General features: G+C 45.6%; 1 protein-coding gene across 10 annotated transcripts in view; it reads right to left on the reverse strand.

Annotated features, from left to right (window-relative positions):
- Window positions 1-20,020, reverse strand: part of PAK1 (p21 (RAC1) activated kinase 1) — a 121,125-nt gene that overhangs the window by 8,797 nt on the left and 92,308 nt on the right. For all 10 annotated transcript variants that reach the window (XM_073335307.2, XM_073335342.2, XM_073335313.2 and 7 more), the window contains 3 exons: window positions 12,366-12,483; window positions 8,901-9,000; window positions 1,498-1,694 (listed from right to left, as the gene is read on the reverse strand). In XM_073335307.2, the coding sequence (XP_073191408.1) occupies window positions 1,498-1,694; window positions 8,901-9,000; window positions 12,366-12,483 (415 nt within the window). The remainder of the gene's footprint in view (window positions 1-1,497; window positions 1,695-8,900; window positions 9,001-12,365; window positions 12,484-20,020) is intronic.

Consider the following 20,020-nt stretch of genomic DNA (forward strand, 5'->3'; position numbering starts at 1 on the left):
AAATGAGCACCAAGGAAACAAAAGGAAATGAGGGGCAATTCAGATTCACCCCTTGTTTGAGTGAGATCCCTCCTCCTACAGATTACACAGGCTTCTATTTTTCCTGCACATTCCGTTAGGAACAAATTGTTGCATGATTCATACACGCTTATGTCCATCCATGTTTATTATAAAACAACACTGCTGTCTGCCCTATTTTTAAATGGACAGGATCCAGTCCTCTAGTATTTTACCCTATTTAATCCAGGTTTGGATCCTGTAGCCATCTGGAGGGATTTGCAAGAAGAAAAACATTTCATGCCTTGTCTAAGGGCTTTTATATACAGAGGAGTTTACTAGCATAACTATATCAATATAATTATGCCACTGTGGTTTATACTGGTATAACTCCTTGAGTGGATACTTTTTTTCTGCAAGAAGAATGTCAACACAGGGAGTTATACCACTATAATTACAGCAGTGTAACGCTACTGGCATAGTCATGCCTGTAAATGTCCCTGCAAACACAAACCCAGGCCTTGTCTACACTGCCACTTTACAGTGCTGAAACTTTCTCGCTCAGGGGTGTGAAAAAACAACCCCCGCTCCCAGCACTGGTAGCTACTCCCCTCGGGCGGGGGGTGGTTTACAGAGCTGGGAGAGCTCATATAAGGGAAGGTCTGGTGTATATCATATATAGTGTCTATCATATATGGACAATGTCAGGCAGGTTAGAGCCAACATTTTTAGATTATGTAAAAACCCCAAAGTTTTACGAAACTATTAACAGGAACATTTTCTATTTTTTTTAAATAGTTGATGAATGTGCTTGGATTTGAAACTTCTCCTGCAATGCTTGCAGCTCATCCACTGCCTGGGCTCAGCCTTTGCAACCCATCCACCACTGCCACAGTATGAGAACCAGGCAGTGAAATGATGGAGTGGGATTGCACAGGAGGGGCTGGGCTTGAGGATTTGAGAAGCCAGCCACAATTACAAAACACTATGCCTATCGGTGCTCCTGCTGCCACATGCTCATAACTTGGGATAGGAAGTAACTACCCACAATCTGGCCCTCCACATCTTACGAGTGAGTCTACGAAAGCGCTTGCCATGCTTTGAAGTGGGCCACTGGAAAGGTATTCCTGGAAAGACAGCTTGCGAAGGACAGTTAAATCACTTCACAAAACCGAGACCACGGGTTTCCACTATCTAGAACCAAATTCAGACTTTTAAGGCTCTGAAATGGTCAGAATTTTCCTCATTTCTAATTTCTAGGCAGCATAGGGACTGAACAGAGAGAAATGTCACGAAAGGCCATTCACGCATTGCTTCTGGCCTAATATAGCAGAGAGGTTCAGAGAAGCATCCAGGATGCATCCGTTCACCCTAATGCAGAAACTTCTGAGGTTTCCTTATTAACATATGACTATACAGTAACTATCACAAAAGTGAAGCCAGGTTTGACGCATCTGGCTGACTCTCACATGGCACTACAGTGACACAGCATTGGCTTACTCTCAGGGGGTTCTCATTGAGGTAAGGAGGCTCTCCCTCAATCATTTCAATAGCCATGATTCCCAGAGACCAGATGTCCACTTTCGGCCCATAAGCTTTCCGCGTCACCACTTCAGGAGCCATCCAGTAAGGTGTCCCCACCATGGTGCTGCGTTTGCTCTGCTCTGGTGTTATCTGGGCACAGAAACCAAAGTCAGCTGAAAGAGAAAATGAGGGTTGGGAAGCAAGGAGACATTTTAAAGATAAGTTAGTTTGTTCACAAAGATATAAAAGAACATAAGAACAGCCATAATGGGTCAGACCATCTTCTGACAGTGGTCAGTGCCAGGTGCTTCAGAGGGAATGAACAGAACAGGTAATCATCAAGTGATCTATCCCATGTCATCCATTCCCAGTTTCTGACAAACAGACGCTAGGGACACCATCCCCGCCCACCCTGGCTAATAGCCATTGATGGACCTATCCTCCATGAACTTGTCTAGGTCCTTTCTGAACCCTGGTATAGTCTTGGCCTTCACAACATCCTCTGGCAAAGAGTTCCACAGGTTGACTGTGTGTTGTGTGGAGAAATACTTCCTTTTGTTTGTTTTAAATCTGCTGTCCATTAATTTCATTTGGTGACCCCTAGTTCTTGTGTTATGAGAATGCCATTAATGCCAGAGAATTGACTGAAAACAAGGCTGAAAATGGAGTTCATATTATGCACTGGCTGATGTAAGTTACGGCAGCAGTTATGAAAGGAAGGATAGTTATGTGATTAAGACACAAGGCATCTGGATTCTGTAACTGACTCACTGTCATGCCGTTGGACAAGTGAACACCTCCACAACCACGTATAAAATGGAGACAGTATTTCTTGTCTCACAACCTCCCTGAGAAAGTAATGTCCTTATAGCACCTTGAAAGCGTAAAGTGCTATATATGCTGTACATTCTAAATGTCATTATTCTAAGGTGACACTGCCAGAAAAGTTAACTGATGCTAAATCTAATCTGGGATTAAGATAGTCTATGTTTTTTCTCATCAGATGTGTCACAGTCGTATTATTTCCACAGTAGATATGTCATCCCATCTAGCTGTATTTGCTTTACAGTGTGAACGCTTATGTCCATACTAAAATTAATTTACTTTTAGACATTTAAATTCAGTTATGGTCAAAAGTAGGAAGGGAACCTTTAAGCAAAGATTTCTGATCCCCATGTCTTTTCAACTCATCTGCTTATTTTGCTGATTAAAACAAGTGTTTACTCCTGTTAGCCTTGCAAAGCCAACACAGCAAGCTGGTTTCTTTCATGCCTCGTGCACCATAAGAAATGTTTTCTTACTGGAACTGTGATTCTTCGAGATGTGCTACAGATGCGTATAGTCCACGTAAGTGCGTGTTCGCCCAGTGCACCGAGCTGGAGAAATTTCCCTAGCAGTACCCATAGAGAGGCAGCACTTGTGCCTTGTGGCCACAGCCCCTCCCTTGGCTACATGGGACCACGCTGTCCTAACCCTCCCTCAGGTCCTTAGCACCAACTGCCTGGAAACGAGACTCGAATGCAGAGAGAATGGAGGGTGCGTCATGGAATACATGTCTGCAGTATATCTCAAAGAGCCACAGTTACAGTAAGTGACCATTATTTCTTCTTCAAGTAGACACAGCTGTGTATTCCACTTGAGTGACTCACAAGCAGCAGCCCGCCAGGAGGTGAGGATCCGTGTCTACCTAAACGATGACTGCAAGGACACTCTACCAAAGCCTGCATCCACCCTGGAACGTGCGGTTATGGCATAATGGTTCATGAACGTATGTATCGATAACCACGTAGCAGCCCTGCAAATGTCCAATATGGAAACGTCACTGAGGAATGCTATGGATGTTGCTTGAGCCATCACAGAATGAGCTCACACTCGTGGAGAGGGGGTAACCAGAGCTATTTCCTATGCAGTCTTGATGCAGTATGCTATCCATTTGGAGATGGTCTCTGCAGAGACTGTTTGACCCTTCATGCGATCTGCATACGACACAAATGAGGCAAAGCATGAAATGGTTTAGGCCTGTCCAGATGTCAGGCTAGCCTGACATCTAAGATATGGAGATGCTGCTCCTTTGGAGATGAATGTGGCTTAGGAAAGAACACAGGTATATACATCACCTGGTTCAAATGAAACTGAGAAACCACTTCAGAAAAAAATTTTGGATGCAGGCCATAAGGTCACTTTGTCTTTGGAGAACTGTGAATAAGGAGGCTCTGCCATCAAAGCCTGTAACTCTCTCACTCTCCTTGGGGATGTGATCACTACCAGGAAAGCAGTTTTCTGACACACAAGCGGGAAGGGACAAGATGCCAGGAGCTCGAACAGAGGTCCCATTAAGGCTGCGAGGATGAGGTAAGGTCCCATAGGGGAACTGGTTCTAGGAATGGAGGATGCAGATGAAGAAGCCCTTTTAAGAATCTTGCTACCGTGGCACTGAAGACAACTGATCTTCCCTGAATGATTGGGGGTGGGGGGAGGGGATGAAATGCCGATATCGCTGCCAGATATACTATCAATTAACTAAATACAAGCCCCAATGACAGAAGGTGCGGCAGGTTCTCCAAAATGCCCTGGATAGAGGTCACCAATGGTTGGATTCTGCGGGCTAATGGTCACACCAAAAGTCACTTCCATTTCACTGAATAGGGCACCCTGGTGGAGGGTCCTCTACTGTTAAAGAGGACTTGTTGGACAGCCACCAAACACTGTTCTTCCTCCTCATTCAGCTGTGCCACAACCATGCCACTTCCAAAGCCAGCAGAGAGCAGATCTGCTCAAAGAGCAATATCTCGTGAGAGGGGGCCCTGAAGGGGGATGGGGAGGGAGGGTGGGAAGGAGTTGTGGAGAGGAACTGGATGGCATAACCCCATCTGATGGTGCTTAGGACCCAGCTGTGGGTGGTGATCAAGCCCCAAGCATTGTGAAAGCAGGCCAGCCTGTCCTCAAAGCAGGGAGATGAGGAGAGGAGCAATGATTGGAACAGTGCTCTGGACCAAGGAGGCCCAATGGGCGCTTGGAGGACAGTGTGTGGACTTGCCGAACCCCAAGACCAACTGCTTTTTCCTGCTGAATCTATCCCTCTTTCTGGGTTTGTCCCATTGCCTTGGAGGAGGGCAAGGCTGGCCAAATGTGTGCTATGGACGATACTGCTGCTGAACGCCTCAGTGGCACCTCTGCCCCACTGGTGTGTACACCCCCAAGGACCGCAGGGTAGTCCTGGAGTCCTTGAAGGAATACAGCTTCTCGTCAGTTTTGTCCAAAAACAGCAGTTGGCTATTGCAGGGCAAATCCTCAATGGCTTGCTGGACAGCAGGGGCAATGCCCAGATTCTGCAGCCAGGAAGCCCTCCTCATGGTGACTGCAGAGGCCGTCACCCAGACCAAAGTGTTCACCATGTCTAGCACAGGCTGCCAGGTCACCTTAGCCACCAAGCAGCCTTCAGTGACAAATGCCCAAAATTCCTCTCACAAGGCCTCGAGCAGCTGGTCTGTGAACTCTGACATGCTGTCCAGTTAACAAAATCATACTTGGACCACAAGGGTTGCTAGTTAGCAATTCGCATCCATAAGGAAGAGGAGTTGTAAATCTTCCTGCCCAGGAGGTCCAATCATTTAGAGTCCCTATCCTTGGGGGACTACCCTGCTGGGCTCTGTCATTCACCACAGTTACAACTAGGGAATTTGGGGCTGGAGGGGAGTAAAACCCCTCAAATCTCTGCATGGGAATGAAACAGCACTTTTCAATGCTCTTAGCTGCAGGTGGTAACGAAGCCAGCATGCTCCAGAGGGCCTTAGTTCATTCAAGGAGCGCATACTTGACAGGAGGGCAACTCTCACAGGAGCAGACTGCTGCAGGATATCCACTAATTAGTGGGTATTCTCTTGCAAGAGCTCCGCTTGGATACTGAGGGAAGAAGCTATGCGCAATTCGCATCCATAAGGAAGAGGAGTTGTAAATCTTCCTGCCCAGGAGGTCCAATCATTTAGAGTCCCTATCCTTGGGGGACTACCCTGCTGGGCTCTGTCATTCACCACAGTTACAACTAGGGAATTTGGGGCTGGAGGGGAGTAAAACCCCTCAAATCTCTGCATGGGAATGAAACAGCACTTTTCAATGCTCTTAGCTGCAGGTGGTAACGAAGCCAGCATGCTCCAGAGGGCCTTAGTTCATTCAAGGAGCGCATACTTGACAGGAGGGCATCTCTCACAGGAGCAGACTGCTGCAGGATATCCACTAATTAGTGGGTATTCTCTTGCAAGAGCTCCGCTTGGATACTGAGGGAAGAAGCTATGCCCCGCAAAAGCTCTCGGTATGCCTTAAAATCCTCCGGTACCTAAGGCAAGGATGAGCCAGGCAGCACAGAATTGTCCAGAAACGAAGACTAGGCCCTTACTTGAGCCAAAGCCAGATCCTGTTCCAGGGCTGATGGACCCAGATGGAAAGACTGCGGAGGCTCCTCAGGGAGAAGGACCCCCAGAGCCTGGGACTGCGGTGTACCATGATGGTCATCACTGCAGACCTGGCCAGCAATTTTGCCTTAAAGCAAAATGAAGAGCAGGACCTCTGCAACCGAGGAACATCCCATGGATTCCATGGAGACCATTGACATGGATAATGGCCAGTAAGTGCCAGGCCACAGGACTCCCTCCTGATCATGAGACAAGCACCAATCCTGGTACTTGTAACGTTCCATCAAAGGGCCCCAATGCTGGTCAGGCCATGGAGAGCAGGAGAACGACGACCCTGACTCAGTTGCCAAGGAGCCTTGGGATCCTGGAAAAAAGGGTGAAGTGAGACCAGAGGGAGCAAGTAACTGGTCTGATGAGTCCCCCGTCCAGAACAAGTCAGGAAGAGGCGCTATCCATGGAAACGGTACCATCAGTATTGAGCGTGCTGGTTCTGGAAGCGTTGTCGGGCCCGAAGTCAGCAGCAGTACCGGACTGTCTGACGGTACCGACGTTGAGGGAGGTGAAAGCCGCCGTGGAAGCACTTGCAGAGCCAACGGTAGCAGTGAAGAGGAGATTCCTGGTACTGAGGTCCCTGTACTGATTCTGGCACCGACCCTGCTTCCAACACCTGTGGAAGGGGAACATTGGGGTATGGTGCCAACAGACCCGAGGGCTCAGCAGCTCATTCAATCAACAGGGCTACAGATGACACAGCCCTGGCGAAGTTCTGGACCAAAGGAGAGATTGGGACCAAGAGGCAGAGGAGGTCTGTAGCTGCCTGATACACCACCAATGTGGAAACAGTCAGTATCAGTATCTCCCTTGTCGGTACCAGACTCAAGATGCCAGAACCGGAGTCAACTGCACAGGGTTTCTAGCCTTCCTTCTTGGTACCGGGGAAGGGTTAGAGGTACCTGTGCCCTCCCACGCGCCGGCAACAATTCTGTGCTGGTCCGCGCTTTTCCTGGGTCAGGCAGAAGAGTCACCCCCAGACCTGAAGCAATCTCAGTTGGTGTCATGGGACCTTTTCCTCGGCGCCGTCAGCAGGTAGGGCTCCTCAGTTTCTTTAGAGAGGTGACTGCTCCAGAACATGAAGTGGCAGCTCTCTCAGAACCCAAGGGTGATCTGCAACCCAGTGAGGGCCCTGGTACCGAAGCAGGCCTGTTCAAGCAGGGGCTGCTTCAGGCAAAGGTCCCACACCTCGAGTCTGTTTTCTTAAACGAGTTGCCAATCCCACAACACTCTGATGTGGGCCTCACCGAGGCAGAGCAAGCACTGGATGTGCAGATCGCTCCTCCACAGAAAGGACAATGTTTAAACATTGATGGGGTCATCACCAAGGAAACAAACTACCACAACTAACACTACTCTAACACTAAGGCTACTACAAACTAAAAGAACTAGATAAGTTCATGAAGGATCGGTCCATCAATGGCTATTAGCCAGGATGGGCAGAGATGGTGTCCCTAGCCTCCGTTTGCCAGAAGCTGGGAATAGGCGACAGGGGATGGATCACTTGATGATTACCTGTTCTGTTCATTCCCTGTGGGGCACCTGGCATTGGCCACTGTCGGTAGACAGGATACTGAGCTAGATGGACCATTCGTCTGACCCAGCATGGCCGTTCTTATGTTCTAACTACACACAAGGGAAAATAGTAAACTAGTTGAGAGGTAATGAGGTTAAGATCACACAGGGCTCCGACTCCAGCCACAGGCAGTAAGAAGAAACTGAGGGAGGGTCAGGACAGCATTGCCTCATGTAGCTAAGGGAGGGGTTATGGCCATGAGGCATGAGTGGTGCCCCCTTTGGGTACTGCTAGGCAAATTTCTTCAGCTCTAGTGCACTGGGTGCACGCACACCTAAGTGGAATACATATCTGCATCTGCTCAAAGAAGAAACATAACTACCAGCAAAGTTCTGCCGGTAGAATTTTATTTCAGGTTGAGGTAAGGGGGAAGAACACACACAGCTTAAATTTTAGATCCCAGGTTGAGCCTTGCACCCAGGCTAATAGTTAGAAAAATCATCTATGGGTTACAACTGAGTACATTTGTATTGGAGCCATTGAGAGAATCAGCCTGAAAGCTTACTGCACCATTTTCACAGAGAGACTTTTCTAACTTAATCCACACTAGGCAGCTATCAGAATACAGTTTAAAAAAAAATTCTATAACGCACATGGCATCTTTGCCTCTGGCTAGCTATTCATAGCTTGATACAAAGTCAAAACAGTGGGATATTGAACTGCAGTTCTACTCTGAAAAGGGATTACGTAAAAAATATAAATGACACCTTCTTACTCAGCAGATCTGCTCCTAGAGTGAATTTGGAGTTATATCTGCTCGTGTTACTGACTAAAGCAGAGGTTTATTTATTTATTTATTTATGTCTCCTGTTAACCCTGGAGCGGGTTTCTCTTCCATCCAGTACACCATCAACAGAGTTCTTTACTAGGTTCCAACCAATTACCCCTGTGCCACCCCATGGAAAGCAATATGATTGCACAGGTGACATTAAGGACATAATGTGGCATGCAGAATCTTTACCACTGGTGATAATGTGCAAGAAGGAAAGAACTCAGCTTGACTCTCAGAGCCCAGGCTGAGTGGGCATGACTGACAGTTTGTAAAGATGGAAAACATGGAACCCCCTCAATGCTAGTTCATTGTTTTTCATACTAATGGTGCTCAGTCTGCAAGTAACGAGATCTCTTCTGCCCATCCTAAGTCATCCTTTTTAATCTAGCCCAACCATATCTAAAGCTATGGTCTCAGCGCACAGCTATTTATCCCTGCAGCTACCATTAACGCAAATAGGTGTCACTGCCTATTGCTATCCTCACAACACAACTGTGCCTTGGAAGGACAACCTGCCCTTTAATTTGCAAGCTCACAGTTCGAGTCATCATCAAGGCTGCCTTCTGCATACTTAGTTTGACGGAGCCATCCATTCCTAGTAGAATGTTGTCGCTCTTGATGTCTCTGTGAATGACTTGGCTTGAATGCAGGAATTCCAGAGCCTGAAGACACTATGAGAAAGTTCACAACATGGTATTTTTTTAATAAAGCCATTCAACAACCTAGGAAATTGCATTTAAAAAGGAGCAACTGACCAACTAGTCGAATCTGAAGATATGCACTTTTAAATAACATGGCCTTAGTTCCTTTACTATAAGCAACATATTCTATCTCCACAGTTTAATGACCGCATTTCTGATGTGACACACAAGTGATATGTCAGAGTATCTCAAATCTGTGTGTAATGGAGACCGATCTGGGTAGAAACAAAGGACCCAACTTGGAATGAATCATCATGAACTGAGCAAAAAATGGATTTTTCTGTTCATTGGCAATTGCCCCCAAAATAAACATATTCATAAATAAATTATTTTGGGGTCAAACCGAAAAAGGCATTTTTTAAACTTTTTAGCAAATCAAAAAAAAAATTTTTTTTAAGTCAAAACTAATCAAAATGTCTCAATAATGTCAAAACAAAAAGTTTCACTTCTACCCAAAACATCTTGTTTCAGTTTTCCGGCATTTTGACAAAAGCAAAGGGAAGGATTCTCAAACAGGGAGGAGGAGGTTGGGTGGAGCCTCCCGTATAAGCTTTTGCCCACAGATGAGAGCAGCCGCATGGGATGTGGGAAACTGAGGGCTAGTCTACACTGGCAACGCTAAAGCGCTTTCATGTGGTTTGTGTAGCCACGGCAGAGCACTAAAAAAAACCACCTCCACGACGGGCGCAGCTCCCGACGCCGGTGCACTGTCAACACTGGTACTTTATAGCGCTGAAACCTGCTGCACGCAGGGGGGTGCTCTTTCACACCCGCGAGCGAGAAAGTTGCTGCACTGTAAATTGCCAGTGTAGACGAGCCCTGAGATTCTCAACAGCATCCCAGGGCAAGGGGCTCACTGGCATCCGGGAGCGAGTTTCAGCTGCCCTGACGAGTTGATGTACCCCAACTCATTAATGACATACATGACGCCTTGTAGATACAGGTTACGATATCAATAGAAAGCTAATGCCAGATTCTTAATATTATTGAGTGTGTATGTACAGGGGACAAATTCAAATTTACAAACATGGGGAATTATGTTCTTAAAGTGTATCTGCCAGGCAGAGCTGAAGTTACCCTACCCTAGACAAAGGAATGTGGTTCTGCCACCTTGAAGGTACTTCCAAGGTTGAATAAGTGACAATGGGAATGCAATTTACACAGAAAGTTAATAGGACCATCAAGTAAACAAGGGGAGGAGATAACCACTCAGTATTACAACACAGGGGGAGGGGGAACGGACTGCAAGAAACAGATCAATTTGCATTTTAACAAACACCAGCAGGGGAAGAAAACAGCATGAAATTCCCTTCACCAGGAGACTCCATGGTGCCTTCCTCACAGCTTGAATGAACTTTACTTTGGGGAGATTAACCTTTAGAAAAATCCATTGCAACAGTTCACTACATTATGAAAGAGAGGGGCAAAAAAAATTCCAAGTTATCTTCCATCTGAAAAGACAATCTTCCTGGACTTTGTGGAAGAACCCAACCAGAGGGGAGGTCAGCCATCTTGCTGGAAAGTAGACTGGTACATTGAACAATGGTTGTAGCTTGCTTTGTTAAGTCTTAGCTGCTAGAAAGCATTTTTCACTTCTATTTGCCTGTAACCACTTCTAGCTCTATTCTTTATACTGGAACTCACTTAAAATCCTCTCCCCTCTTGTTAATAAACTTGTTTTACTTTTAATCTAACCCAACCCAGCATTGCCTTTGAACTGAACTGATAGTTAACTCCAGTTAAAAAGTGATGAGTTGGAGCAAACAAGCCTTATTATTCCTCTGAATAGTCCAGGAAAGGACTGGACATTTCAGAGTTGGGACAATTCAGGACTGGGGGCTGTTCGTGGGCTAGGGGCTGTTCATATCGTCATGTGTGACTAAAGAGAGCAAGAATGAACCTTCAGCCTTGCAGTGAGGGCACTTATTTAAAACTTGAGCTGGGAGAACAAAGTTGAAGTCCCAGTTCGGCATCAGGCAGATGAGGAAACTGAACCCAAGTCTCCCACATCCCAGGTAACTGCTCTAGCCACAGGGCTATTATAAGGAAGGCACCACCACCACCATTTTGTGAAGCCTTTGCTTTGTTTTCTTCAAAAGGCCCAAAAACTGAAATGAATTGTTGTGGGGTTGAAACAAAATATTTCCTTTCCATGGTACTGAAAACATTTCAACTTTTTCTGTTTGGCTGAAACATGTTGGTGAACTCAACACAAATTTGCGAATAGCTTCACTCACCCAAAACTGAGTTTTTCAGGAAAGAAACTTCTGGACAAATTTGCCTAACTCTAGATCTGAGGGTTAAGGCATCAAAATGTTACCATGCTGCAAGGGATCATGTGTTGGGAGCCCTAAAAGTGATTTTGAGCCAAATTAACTAGATGTGGGATCTGGGATTGCCCTGAAAACAGGGACTATCCTAGAAACTCCAGAATAGGTTGCAAGCCTGTCTGCAAACTGAATGTTAATACTGAGATGATGGATCCACTAACGAGGCTGTGAAGAAATAGGTCAAACCAAATTTAAAAAATAAACACTGTGTATGGGCTCCTCTGGCACAACCTGGAATAAATAGTTTTGCAATATCACAAGAGTACTCCCAGAAAACTCCTCTGTAGTAGTGAGCTGGCCCATAAAGGCCCAGGAAATAACAGAGCTTCCACAGTTCTTCTCTCTGATGCATGTTTTTCAAAGTTTCTTCGGTATAATTATTGAATTGTAAACAACATTTGAAAAGGAGAGAGATTTAAGAACTGCACCACAAGTGGAAAAAGAGCAGCTTTACATTCAAGATTTTCAGGCCAGATGGGACCATTGTGATCACCTAGTCTGCCTTCCTGCATATCGCAGAGCACAGAACCTTACCTAGCATTATTTCCATCAGGCCCATAACTTGTTTGAGTTATAGCACAGCTTTTCAAAAGGTATCCAGTGTTGACTTAATGATTGCAAGTGACGGAGAATCCACCATGTCCCTAGGCAGACATTGGCAGGCAGGCCTTACTTCAAACAAGGAACTTTAGGTAACAGAGATTCAAATTGTTAAAGATTTACTCTGTTAACAAGACTGCATCCATTAGCTAATGTTTGAACAGCACTGTGGCATGCTACTTCTGTGCTCAACTCATTGGTGATATTTCTTTTAAATGTTTCTGTCGCAGTTAAGCTATGTCCAACAGAACTATTAAATATCTAGTACCAAGTCAAAGCAATCTAGCTCCATGTCAAAGAACGTTCCAAGTTATACTGTAAAACCATGACACTTCATGGAAACTTTAATTTTATTTATACATTTCATGGTAAGAACTCGTTCTGACGAGCAGAGCATAATCTTACCTCTCGACACACAGCTGCTATTTGTCCTTCATCCATGCAGGTCTCTGTTACAACATCCGTCAGGGAGCCGCCTGCCAAATACTCCATAACTACCCACAGTTCGTCTCCTACAAGGTAACTATAAAGGGCCAAAAAAAATAAAACAGACGGTAGTTGTATTTCTTTAGCCAAAAAAACTCTGAGTAAAGCTATTTTTAAAAATGTAGTGGGCCACTAGGCATCTGTGCCTCATTGTAAAGTCCAAAATGCCTGGAGAGAGAGTGTGGAGTGATGGGAACAGCTTACAAGCATGGCTGAGAGCTCTTTTTTGTTCAGCATATCACCAGGTTGAATCATCACTGGGATTCAGTCTGTTATCATCCAACTTTAAGTTCTTGGCCATTTTTACTTTATGCATTACACTTGTGTGGTGTACAGCGATAGTAATGCATGCATCTATGCCATGCCAAGAGTCCCAGACCATTGTTATATGAGAGGTAACTCAACCAATCTCCACCCTTACTTTGCAGCTTTCATTGGCTGTCTGACGGAAACTGCGCAGATGATGGATTAGTGGCCAAATCGCCACACCTCTGTACCTAACTGCCACCACACAAACCCACACAACTCTCCCAGCACAACACAACCACCCCTACAACACCAAAACGAGCACATACAATAAACCCCAAAATGCGCACACACACTGCTTAACCGCAGCACACTCTCTTCATTCACCACTTTTGTACAAATCAACAAATATTCTAGCACAGTCTCTCCTGGAGACACAAATCAACACAACCACCCACACGACATAACCAGCATACACATGGAATTTGCTGTCTGTTATATCCAATTATTAAGTTCTCAGCCATTTTAATCCTTTTATTTTATTTTTGACATATGTGACTATGAATTAACCCTGTGACGGCATGGGCTTTCAGCTATTAGTTAACAGACAGTTAATTTAGCAGTGCTAGAGATTTAAGTTACTCAGATAATATTTCTGGTACTCCAGTGATTTATGATTTGATGTACCCGCCCCAAAGATCTTCGATCTTCGTTTAAGACAAGAGAGAACATGTAGATAAAATAAAAGGTGTGGGAGGGGAAAGGGAGGATGGGGAAATAGTAATATGCTCCTGTTTTGTCATGGATCAGCTGTGTGCACAGTGTAAGAGTCATTTTTTTAGAAAATATTGTACATCCTTAAAGTCTGATCATTAATTTTTTTCTTGCACCTATGACACCTAAGGATCTCAAAGCAATTTGTGAATGACAGTATCCTGCAAGGTATGCAAGCATTATCACCATTTTACACAGAGGGAAAATGAAGGCACAGAGGTTAAACAGATTTTCCCCAAACAACATCACAGAGTAGCAGAGCCAAGCTTACAGACCAGGCTTCTGGCTCCTAGTTCTGTGGGTTAATCACAAGAACATCCTTGGGCCAGATTCTCACCTGCATCAAGCTCTGCTTGGTGCAGGGGCAAAGGGCATGTCCACTGGGGAGCTGATTATGGCTGCCTGATCCTCAAATTGCTCTGGCTCAGGCATTAAATTAGAGCTACCTAAAGGACCATAATGCCAGCTGTGAATCTAGTACAGCAGGGCTCAGTCCTGACCCTTTCCTGGTATGTCCACAACAGAATGGGACAGGTAAGGAGATGGCTGCATATGACCTGGTTCTGTTGGCCAGTTCCCAATTTCCCTCTTCCAGGGGGCTGTGGTGAAATCCTAGTCCCTTTAAGGAATACATGTGCTCTTGAGGTTATAAACAAGACATTGGGACAGCAGACAGAAAAACAAGAACTCAAATCAGATTAAGAGCTGCTGTGCTGGTGTTGACATTGTGCACTAGCATCGATTAAAGGACGCTTCAGCCTGATCAGATGATCAATCCTACTGCATCTTGAAGGCCAGAGGAAAATGTAATAGACAGTCTCAAAGTAATGAATAATTCTCCAAGTTGTCAAAGGTAGAAAGCAAGGTGAGTGTCTCATTCAGCGATTAGCTAAAATCTTTCAAATAGGAGAATCAAGAAGTTTTAAAGCATATTCTGGCTTTAAAATAGACAGTAATGATTCTGAGGCCACACAGGACTGCTTCGGGGTGTGGGCTTTTGCTCCAAAGTAACACAGACCATTTACACTTGCACTAAAAAGGAGACTCTTTAGTTAAATGAGGACAGGTACGGTCTAGTGGTCCGAGCATGTGACTAGGAGCCAAGGAGATCAGAATCCTAGCTCAACAATGTCTTTCAGAGTAGTACTGGGCAAATCCCTTGAGAATCCCTGCAGGAGTGTACACAGGGCCCAGGAACATTCACCGACTGGCCTACGTTTCCCTGCACGTGCAGAGAACACAGTCTCCGGACACCAGACATCCATGGGGAAAGGAAGCGGTGGTGCAATGCCCCCTTTGCTGCTCTGTTTGGAGTCTCTTCCCCAGCAGTACAGATTCCATAGGAACTGGGCTATGACTGGTTCGGCTGCCTGTGCAATAACTCCCTCTTGAAGGGGACTATAGGGTTGGAACAGTACAAATTTCTTCACGAATATTCTGGCTGACCCTATGAAACTGGGTTATCCTCCTCCTAATGGACCACCAAAGCTATTGTATTCCAAATTCCCCCCCACCCACTTTTAAGGTTTTGTGTCTTACCCATCATCATCATCTTTCCAGCCAAGTACAATTAGACATGGGTGCCTTGCAGATTCCATCAGTACCTTTAATTGATCAGTGGCACTTTCCTTCCCTGCCATTAGTGTCTTCAGCAGCATAACTCAACTTGCCCAATGGGCAAGAAATTGGGAGATCACATGTCCCGCATGACCATACACAGCGCAACCCAGTGAGCACCAGCTGGAAGCTGAAAGTAATTTTGAGCAGCGGACAGTACAAGCCAAGAAGCACGCTGGGAATCTGAAGCTAGGCCATCAGCAGCCGTATGTGCATGCCAGAGCCTGGGCACCTAAATAACTGAGAGATCTTACACAACCTGCAAGGATGCAGAATTAATTCAAGCTTCCTGCCAGCTCCAGCTGAGTAAATGTGATTTGAGGAAGCAGGCTGATGCCACCTCCAGGCTCGTTTTGATCTTTAACCACAGCAGAGGCCAGTATTAGTCACTGAATTGTTTATTGCAGATATGTTTCAAATACTTTTTTTTTCCCCCTGGCAGTTTGTGAGACAGGAAAGGGGACTGTGATTACAGATACAGGACTGAGTTCTGTTCCCTCCTACTGACCTGCTGTATGACCTTGGGCACATAACTTGGGGTCAAATTCTGCTACCCTGACTCATGCTATGTAGTCCTACTGAAATGGGGCTCCTTATGTGATGAGATGTTACTCAGCGAGAGTCAGGGTGGGAGAATCAGGCCCAGATCCTCTCTGTACCTCTGTCTCCCCAGCTGTAGAACAGTGATATGTGTTTCTCAGGCTTACAGTTTACAAGGTACTTTGAGATTTTTCTATAGAAGACAACATATAAACACCAACCATCACTATAAACCCACTCTTGTGAAAAATCCTATAGAATTCAGTAGAAAATGATAACTCTTCCACAGGGTTTTTGGACAATCACAAGGTATTTGATACAAAGTTATATTCCTACTATAGAGCACTATTAATGTTTTAAAATCTTATAGAGAAATTAGCATTAGCTATTAAATTTTTAGAGGCGCACAGTACAGTATTACATTCCTGGTAGCCCTATGAGTCTATTCCTATTCAATTGCATAGGGCTTTTCCATATAGGTGACTACAACTGAAGGTTTTTATTTCTGTGGGGCTGGTTGGTTGGTTGGTTGGTTGGTTGGTTGGTTTGTAAAGGAGATTTCTCTCAAAAGTTGAGAAACAAAAAGCCTCTATGTTTACCTCACTGGGGCTCTGTGTTGGTACAGGGGTCCATCCGTATGCAAAGCACTAGAAGATTGGGATTCAAAGTAAAAAATACATTGCACTTGCATAGTATTTTTATACAGCACCTAGCACAATGGGGACCCAATCTGGTTGGAACCTCTAAGCACTCCTGTAATAAAATACATTTCAGATGGAGTTCCTAGTGATGTTCAAACGTGGATAAAGCATGATTTTACAGTCAGAGGAATTGGGGCACTAGAAAGGCCTATGATCTGGTTTTCACACAGCTGCTGGAAGCCTATAGATCCATAAGGGGCTTAGATCCCTCTCTCCCCAGTCCAGTCGCCTAATTGCAAGGGTATCCTTCCCCATGCTGCCTTTCGTAATAATAGATTTGCTAAAGCAAATTTGGGTTCCAATCGGAAATGCATTCAGTGTCCAAGAAAGGACAGGCCTGATTCACCACTACATTATTCCCTTTTTACTCACCAGCAGAGCCCCAGGTTCACACTGGTGTAAAACTGAAGTACTGCAGTAGACCTAATCTCTACATAGCATTCCCCCATCTTGTAAGTATTACAGAACTATTTGGGAGCTGCTTTGCACATTGCCTACAGCAGTAGAATGATCAGTTCTATTCAAGATGTCTTTTGAAAGAAGGGCGATGACAAAAGCTGCAGCTTGTTTAAATGCCTCCAGTACATAATACGACAGGGCATGTAATTACCTTATAGCCCAGATTTTCTTAACGGAGAAGGCAAGTGCAATACATGTACTGTTGCACAGCTTCTCTAATTAGATAATAAATGCCTCTTTTAAGCAACCTTATTGTCAAAGGAAGTTGTCACACTGCACTCCATCAACCAAGTTAAATTCACAGCATTTAATCTTGTGTTCTTTGCAACACTCTACACAGATGGGAAGAGACATTTAAAATATAAACCAAAAAAGAGAACAGTCAAGAACTAACTCCCAGAAGTCACATTACAAGTCACTGATGGCCAAATATTTATGAACGTTCTCCATTCAATAGTGGGACAGGTTCAGCCCTCTGCAGGGCTTGAATTAACAGCTCTGTTTTAATTGTGAGAGGGTTGGTGGCAGGGTGCAGGGGTCTGGATCCCCTTCTCCTGCCTCGGTTCACCTGGATTCAGAATCCCATACAGATGTGCTACAAGGCTCACTCCTCTCCCAAGTTTTCCTGGAATCATGGGGAGAACTGTATAAACGGGGTATGGTGGGTGGTGTGACTGAAGGTTCTGGTGAACGTGTCGGTGGTTGGGAAGGATTCTCAGGACTTACTTGAATAAAATTAGTATGTGATTTAGAGGATTATTGTATGTGATGTGCTGAGAGAAGCAGATACAGCAGAACCTCAGAGTTAGGAACACCAGAGTTACAAACTGACAGGTCAACCACACACCTCACTTGGAACTGGAAGTATTCAATCAGGCAGCAGCAGAGACTGGGGGAAAAAAGCCAATATAGCATAGTACAGTGTTAAACAAACTACTAAAAAAAATAAAGGGAAAGTTTAAAAAAAAAATTGACAAGGTAAAGAAGCTATTTCTGTGCTTGTTTCATTTAAATTAAGATGGTTAAAAGCAACATTTTTCTTCTGCATAGTAACTTTCCAAGGCTGAATTAAGTCAATGTTCAATTGTAAACTTTTGAAAAAACCACCATAACGTTTTGTTCAGAGTCACAAACATTTCAGAGTTACGAACGAACAACCTCCATTCCCACAGTGTTTGTAACGCTGAGGTCCTACTGTAGGCAGAAAAATAGCTAGACTGATCAATAACGGACTGGTGTCTGTCTCAGATACACACTGGGAAAAAGCTGAAGGTAATATAACCCTCCAGTGCCTTTGCAATGTCACTTCTCCATCTCAACACACCCTTTGTTTTATTCATAACAATTTACATTTATATAGCTGCACCTGTCATCCCTAAAGGTACTAAAATGCTTTACAAGATTGCAGTATATAGAGCTCCACTGAACTGCAGCTCACTGATGCAAAAGTGTGAGGAGCAGCATTTTTCGGTAAAAAAGGGCAGACCCCTTAAGAAAAGATCTTGGGGACTTTAATATCTGTGCAGAGCAGATGCGTATTCTGTTACACAGTCTAATCTGAGAGATCCAGAGACAAAACTTCATGGCTATTTACCTACAGTGTTTTTGAAGGGCTGGAGTAAGTCAAGATTTAAGTGTGTGGCCCAGAGCCAAGGGGCTGTATTCAGGGCCCTGAATGCTCTGCAGCAACCCGGGCCTTAATTCTGTGGCAGTTCCATTGAAGTTAAATATGGAGAACTTTAATAAAGTATGAAAATGGCTCATGCAACCAATACACAGTGCTCCACATTATTTGATACTAAATTCAAGTCACTGTATGCAGTCCCCACAGTTTTGGACATGCCACAAATGTTTGTTCTGACAGCTCATAATTGCATCTTAATAGTTACTGGGGGAGGTTAGAGGTTCTGGAAGCTGGGAAGGAAACAAGTGAAGTTTTTGGCAATTGGGAAGGTAGTTTGGGATTAGAGTAAAAGCCTTTTAACTGGATGTTCCTTCTAAAATGGTCAACAATAAAACAATTGACAATGCTGATGTTTCTGCCGTCATTGTTAGGTTTCAGTGTGAACACACTGTTGGGCTGAAAGAGGCAGTTCACAGCTCTCACAGATGTGTTTCAAACTGTCTACAGCAGTGGTCACCAACCGGTCGATTGCGATCGACTGGTCGATCCTGGACACTCTCACAGTCGATCACGATCTCCGGCCACAGCAGCCCCAAGCCACTCCCAGAAGCAGCCAGCATGGACCTGCGGGGGGGGAAGGGTCTCTGCATGCTGCTCCTCTCTGCGGGCACCACCCCTGCAGCTCCAATTGGATGGAAACGGGGACCTGTGGCCAATGGGAGCTGCGGGGGCGGTGCCTGCAGAGAGGAGCAGCACACAGAGCCATGTTTCCCCCCCCCCCCAAGGGGCTGCAGAGGCATGTTGTCCCCTTCCAGGAGCAGCGTGGCCACGTGGTGCACTACTGGCTGTCAGGGTGGGGAGTGGCCAGGCTCGTGATGGGGAGGAGGTGCCGATGTGCCTGAGTGGGGCCGGGGTAGGCAGGGAGCCTGCCTAAGCCCCGCTGTGCCAACACCCGGGAGCCACCAGAGGTAAGTGCTGCCTGGAGGGAGCCTGCACCCCAAACCCCAGCCCTGAGCCCCCTCCCAGAGCCAGCACCCCATAAGCCCTCCTTCACCCCAACACTCTGCAAAGCCCAGAGCCCCCTCCTGCAACCAAACTCCCTCCTAGAGCTTGCACCCTGCACCCCACCCCCTACCCCAGGCTCAACCCAGAGCTCTCTCTCGCACTGCGAACCCCTCAGCCCCAGCCCAGAGCCTGCACCCCCTGCTGAACCCCAAGCCCCTGACCAAGCCTGGTGAAAGTGAGTGAGGGTGCGGAAAAGCAAGCGACAGAGAGAGTGGGGGATGGAGTGAGAGGGGTGGGGCTTCAGGGAAAGGGTGGGGCCTCAGGGAAGTGGCGGGGTAGATCCTGGGTTGCCCTTAAATTCAAAAAGTGATTTTGGGCGTAGAAAGGTTGAAGACCACTGGTCTATGGACTCGGGGAAACATCGCCGCATTGATATATACACTGGGCACATATACATGGCGATTTTCACGGTCATGAGGACTAGAAGCATTTTATTTTTTTTTAAAGGTGAAAGCTTAACTTCTGTGTGGAAAGGTGGATTTTGTGGCTGTGGTATCAGAACGCACAGCGCAGCCAGAACGTTGTGCCCCAGGGCTTGTCTACACACA

The sequence above is a fragment of the Lepidochelys kempii genome, chromosome 1 (genome assembly GCF_965140285.1).
Source record: "Lepidochelys kempii isolate rLepKem1 chromosome 1, rLepKem1.hap1, whole genome shotgun sequence".
Taxonomy (NCBI): Eukaryota; Metazoa; Chordata; order Testudines; family Cheloniidae; genus Lepidochelys; species Lepidochelys kempii.